The 6000-nt window shown below is 50.1% G+C and overlaps 1 protein-coding gene across 2 annotated transcripts in view; it reads right to left on the reverse strand.

Moving 5' to 3' along the window:
* The window catches only part of C8H1orf198 (chromosome 8 C1orf198 homolog), a 30048-nt gene extending 28582 nt beyond the window's left edge, over positions 1-1466 (reverse strand). For both annotated transcript variants that reach the window (XR_749172.2, XM_010374045.2), the window contains exon 1: positions 999-1466. Coding sequence is in view for 1 of the 2 variants with exons in the window: in XM_010374045.2 (XP_010372347.2) it covers positions 999-1331 (333 nt within the window). In the remaining variant the exon portion in view is untranslated. The remainder of the gene's footprint in view (positions 1-998) is intronic.
* Positions 1467-6000: the final 4534 nt, after the last annotated feature.

The raw sequence follows: 6000 nt of genomic DNA on the forward strand, positions 1-6000 counted from the left end.
CGATTTCATTCTCACACTTTGCTCTGCTTGACTTTGCTCCTCATGGCAAGAGTTGAATTTGAAAGGCCAAAGAGCCACAGTGCAAATTCTAAGGGCACCAAACAAGCTTCGGTTAAACACATTTCTGAGAAAAAGAAGACCAAGTTTCTGAACCCCACAGAAGACTCAGGCCTTTGTGTCTAAGTGTGGGTCATCCCTGAGCTTTTTCTGGAACAGATTCAGCGTTTCTACTGCCCCTCTAGCAGTCTGGACAGTGCCTAGATCTGAGACCTAAACATGCCCTGTTATGTGGCCAAGACTTACTGGAGCTCATTTAAGCTTATCATCCCTTAGTTTTTTGGTGGAAAACAGGGTCACCATGCTCACCCCTAAAACACACCCTGGACGTCGTGCTCACTTGGAAAACATCTTAGGGTGATGGATGGGTTTCCCTCTTTATCTTGGAAGACACCTTTTCTTTCCTGTTACCTGGCTTGGCAATTTTACTTTCCCCATACATCTCACCACAAGTATTCACGTTAGTATATATCATATGCTGAGTGCCTTCACGGGCAGGCACGGGGTGGGCGTTATTATCCCTGTTTTACACAGTGGAAACTGAGGCTCTAAGAAGTTAATTCACCCACCGCCATACAGGTAGTAAGTAGCAGAGCTGGATTAAAACCCAGGCTTGTCTGGTTTAAAACTGCTTGTTGTTTGCACTTTGGTCAGCCTCGCTTACGACGGCTCCGGGAGAAGTCTCTGGAGTCCGTGCGAGGCGGCGGATCAAGTCTAGATGGAGGTTCTTTAACGACCCCACCTCTTAACCAACTCCCCTAGCGGAACTCCCATCCCCCGACCTTCGGCTCTGGGGCTCCCCTCCCACCCACTGCCATTCCTGCCTTTTCCTTTCCAGCCCCTACCAGCTGGGGCGGCCTCACGCCGGCATGTGCCCCCCGGGCCGGGGCGCCTCGGGGCGCTGGGCGCGGAAGAGGGTCCGCGGCCAGGCCCGCACCTACCTCGTCCCCGAAGCGCACCACCTTCTGGCCCGCGGGCCCGCGCAGGCCGGGGAAGCGCATGAGCTCCTCCGAGTCCCCGGGGTCTCGGGGCGCCGGAGCGCGCGGCCCCACCAGGCACCGGTCGATGATCTCGTCCTGCTGCGCGGGCGGCAGCCGCGCCCACTCGGGCCCGTACTTCTCGCGGATCTTCTCCTTGTCCTGCATGATCTTCCTGGCCATGGGGCTCAGCGACGAGAAGTAAGTGAAGCGCTTTCGCTCCCGGTCGTCTAGAGGCCGGTTCCCGCTCATGACCGCCGAGCGCGAGGCCGCGATCGCCGCCGCCATGGACGCCATGCCCGGCCTGCCTGCCGCTCCGGGCCCGCGCCCCGCCCCGCGCTGTGCCCGCCCCCGCCCCGCACCGCACCGCCCAGAGCCCCGCCCCCTCCGGGAACCCCGCCCTGCACAGCAGCGGACCCGGGTCTCCAAGCCAACCCAGCTCCTCCAGCCCCGGGACCCCGGCCCTCCGCGGCTCCCTCCCCGGGAGCTCCTCCCTCCGCTCCCCTCCCCCTGCCACCCCCTCGCGGACCCCAATGGGTCCCCCTTTACGCCTCCATAGTGGATTCCCGCGGTGCCAGCAGGTTTCGGGCTCCCCTTAGCCGGCTGAGGTGGTGGCCGGCGTGTCCCCGAGCCGGCGCTTGGCGCCCTGAGAGTGTGGCCGTGGTTAATTCCCGGTAGTGACCGCCATAGCGCCACGTGGCCACTGCTTGACAAAGGAAACTTTTTTCAGCCTCCAGTGAGCCTAAGAAAGCCCCAGCATTTCGGGCCGAGCCGCTGGCTGCCTGGCTTCTGTGTTTACTCCTTTCCTTCTGTCCCTTTCCCAGACGAGCCACACCTTCTCTGCTTTTTCTGGGCCAGTCCGGGACGCTGGGCCCGGGGCCTGGCGCGGTGAGCTGCAGATAGCCGGGAGGCGCAGGGCAGCCCGGAGGCCGGAGGGAGACGTGGAAGGCTAGACCCGTGCGGGGCGTCTGGTCCTCGCCTCCCCTCAGGGCAGGGAGTGTGCATGAAGTAGCCGGTAGCCCAGGTGCCTTTCCCCAACCCACGGAGCTCAGAACTCTTAGCAGTTCGATGTTCGCAAACCAACCAAAGAGGAGCAGAAAGTTTTCAGGCTCAGAGGCGACATCCCAACAGTAGGGGGCCGGGGTTTGTAATTTTGAGGTGTGTCCCAGACCACAAAATTAAAATTATAGAAAGCTCCTACTTCCCCCAGCCCCCTCTCTCCGTCTGACTCATTTTAACAAGACTAACAGGACTCAGGTGAGAATTGTGTCCACTCGTAAAATAAAAAACCAAGAACAAAAACCAGCATTTCAACTGTTACTTAGAGTCTTTGCTTGGATAATTCTGAACACAGAAGTAGAAATAACTTGCAAAGTCCTATTTTAAATGTGAGATGGCCTCATCTTCCGGCCCAGAAATCCTCAGAATATTTTTGGAATGTCATGAATGTGGCAGGCTCTACAGTTAAAGACATTATTATCAACAATGTTCACAACATAATATATTGAAGCAGGGAAAGGCAAGAACCACCAAATATAGCCTCCACAGTAAATGGCGGGTTGTTTATGAGACCGGAAGTTTAAGGACAGTTTTTTGGGGTATTATCTTCTGTTTAAGTTGATGCTACAGAGGCTCAGTACACTGACCTGAACCCCACTGATTTCTCTCCTCTAATCCTTGTTTAATAATGTAGGTAATATTTAAAGATGTATTCTTGAAATTTAATTAACATCCCCAGGCTTGCTTTGATATTCACATGAGAAGCCGCCTGTACCCTTAGAAACTTGGTCTCATGATGTTTTCAAAGCAGTTGTAGAAATAATTGTTGCTTTCAAAAAAAAAAAACCACAACCCCATGAGGTGTTCTGGGTCTGGCAATAATTAATTGTCAAAGAAGTTTTCAAGATAATAAAAGCATGAGATAATTCAGGGACATTGGCCAAAGTATGTAAAGTCTGTGATCTGTATGATAAGGGGGTAACTAAAAGACAAATTCTTCCAGATTATAAGAAGAAACTCAGGGGAATTAAAATATGGCTCTAACAGATGACTTGGCTGAAATTAGAAACATTTTTTTTACATATATCATTATCTACTCCTGGAGGGAATAAAAATAGCCAAACTCTGGCCAGGCACGGTGGCTCACGCCTGTAATCCCAGCAGTTTGGGAGGCCGAGGTGGGTGGATCACGAGGTCAGGAGATCGAGACCATACTGCCTAACATGGTGAAACCCCGTCTCTACTAAAAATACAAAAATTAGCTGGGCGTGGTGGCATGTGCCTGTAATCCCAGCTACTCGGGAGGCTGAGGCAGGAGAATCGCTTGAACCGGGAAGTCGGAGGTTGCAGTGAGCCAAGATCACACCACCACACTCTAGCCTGGCGACAGAGGGAGACTTGGTCTCAAAAAAACGAAAAAAAAAAAAAAAAAAACCCAAACTCCAAATATGTAATTAAGTGATATAATCTGAATGTTTACATCCCCCCAAAATTCATATGTTGAAGTCCTAACTGGTAAGATGATGTGGAGCCTTTGGGGAGATGTTTAGGTCAGGAGGGCAGAGCCCTCATGGATGGGACTGGTTCCCCTATAAGAGGCTCAAGGGAGTTCACTTGCCCTATCCACCGTGTGACCATACAGCAAGAAGGTGCCATCAGAAGGCACAACCTATGAGCCAGGAAGCAGAACCAGACCCCAGGTGTGCGGGTGCCTTGATCTCAGACTTCCCAGCTTCCAGGTCTGTGAGAAATAAATTCCTGTTGATGATAAGCCACTCAGTTTATAGTATTTTGTTATAGTGTCCCGAATAGACCAAGACTTCAAGTAAAATAGTGTGGGATTGCTGTAGTGCTAAGAATCTGTCTCAGTCCCTTTGGGACATGGTATCATAGACTGGGTGACTTCAGCAACAAATATGTATTTCTTACAGTTCTGGAGGCTGGAGGTCTGACATTAGCATGCCAGCATGATCAGATTCTGGTAAGTGCCCTCTTCTGGGTTGCAGACTGCCAGCTTCTTGTTATATCCTTCTATGGTGGGAAAAGGGATACAGCAAGCTCTCTCATGACTCCTGTAGGGCACAAATCCCTTTCCTAAAGACTCCATTCTCATAACCTCATCTAGTCATAATGACTTTCTTCAGGCTTCACCTCCTAATACCATCACATTGGTATTAGGTAGGGTTTCAACATCAGAATTTTGAGGGGACACAAGCGTTTAGTCTGTAACATCTTCTCAGGTAAGAATTTGGATGGAGACCGCCTAAATTATCTTTCTTTGTGAATGTGGTTTAGCCAGTAGACTCTCTCTGTTCACAAAATGAGGAGGCTAACACGTGGTCCCTGACCCATGGAAATGCTTTCAAACCTTGCAGTGGTCCAAAGAGCATTCCTTTAATCGTCAGCATTTCACTGAGGCATTTGCTACTTTATGTTAAGCAGTATGGGGGGAGATGAAAAGGGTGTGGGAAGAGCACTATTTCCGTGATCAGCGTCCCACACAAGATCGGCCCTCCAGGGCTTTGAGCACACTTGACCGGCTCTGTGTAAGCAACCTCAGGTTTTCATAAGAGCTCTGGTTTCATATTTGTCTCCTCCAAAACTCATGTTGAAATTAAATCCTCAGTGTGGTAGTATTGAGAGGTGGAGCCCTTAACAACTGATTGGGTTATGAAGGCTCTGCTCTCATGAATGGATTAATCCATTCATGGACCAATACTGGGTTAATGGATTAATGGGTTATTATGGAAGTGGGACTGGTTGGTTTTTTGTTTTGTGCTTTTTTGTTTTTTGTGGGTTTTTTTTGGGGGGGTTGTTTTGTTTTGTTTTGTTTTGTTTTGTTTTGTTTTTTTGAGACAGAGTCTCGCTCTGTCGCCCAGGCTGGAGTGCAGTGGCGCGATCTCGGCTCACGGCAACCTCCGCCTCCTGTGTTCAAGCGATTCTCCTGCTTCAGCCTCTCAAGTAGCTGGGGCTGCCACTATGCCCAGCTAATTTTTTGTGTTTTTAGCAGAGACAGAGTTTCACCGTGTTACCCAGGATGGTCTCGATCTCCTGATCTCGTGATGCACCCGCCTTGGGCTCCCAAAGTCTTGGGATTACAGGCGTGAGGCACTGCGCCCAGCCAACTGGTGGTTTTATAAGAAGAGCAGAAAAATATGAACAATCATGCTCAGCCCTTCACCATGGGATGCCCTGCACCATCTGGGGACTCTGCAGAGAGTCCCCACCAGCAAGAAAGACCTCTCCAGATGCAGCCACTCAAACTTGGACTTGTCAGCCTCCATAATTGTAAGAAATGAATTCCTTTTCTTTTTCTTTTTGTATAAATTCAGGGGGTACAAGTGCAGTTTTGTGACATGGATATATCGCCTAGTGATGACCATTCCCTGAAAAATGTACATTGTACCCATTAAGGAATTTCTCAGCACTTACCCCCTCCCACCTTTTTTTTTCTTTATAAATTATCTAGTTTCAAGTGTACTGTTTTAACCAGAAAATGGACTAAGACAACATGGTATTCGTTCCTGGAATGCTTTTCTTAGCAATTAGGGAGGCCAGATATGGTGGCTCACGCTTGTAATACCAGCACTTTGGGAGGCCAGAGCAGGTGGATCACTTGAACCCAGGAGTTTGAGACCAGTCTGGGAAGCATGACGAAACCCCGTCTCTACAAAAAATATAAAAATTAGCCAGGTGTGGTAGCATGCACCTGTAGTCCCAGCTACTTGGGAGGCTGAGGTGGGAGGATCACTTGAACCCAGGGAGGTCAAGGCTGCTGTGAGCCAAAATCACACCACTCCATTCCAGCCTGAGTGACAGAGCTGTCCCCACCGCCTCCCCCACTCATAAAAAAGAGAAAGAATTAGGGAGACATAGCAACAAGTGCTTTAACTGAGTCAAAATGCCTCTGGTGTCCTGAGCTGTGGAGTTCTTCCTTGTGTAGTGCCATTTCAGTTATTTTCCTCAG

The sequence above is a fragment of the Rhinopithecus roxellana genome, chromosome 8, assembly GCF_007565055.1.
Source record: "Rhinopithecus roxellana isolate Shanxi Qingling chromosome 8, ASM756505v1, whole genome shotgun sequence".
NCBI classification, from domain to species: domain Eukaryota; kingdom Metazoa; phylum Chordata; class Mammalia; order Primates; family Cercopithecidae; genus Rhinopithecus; species Rhinopithecus roxellana.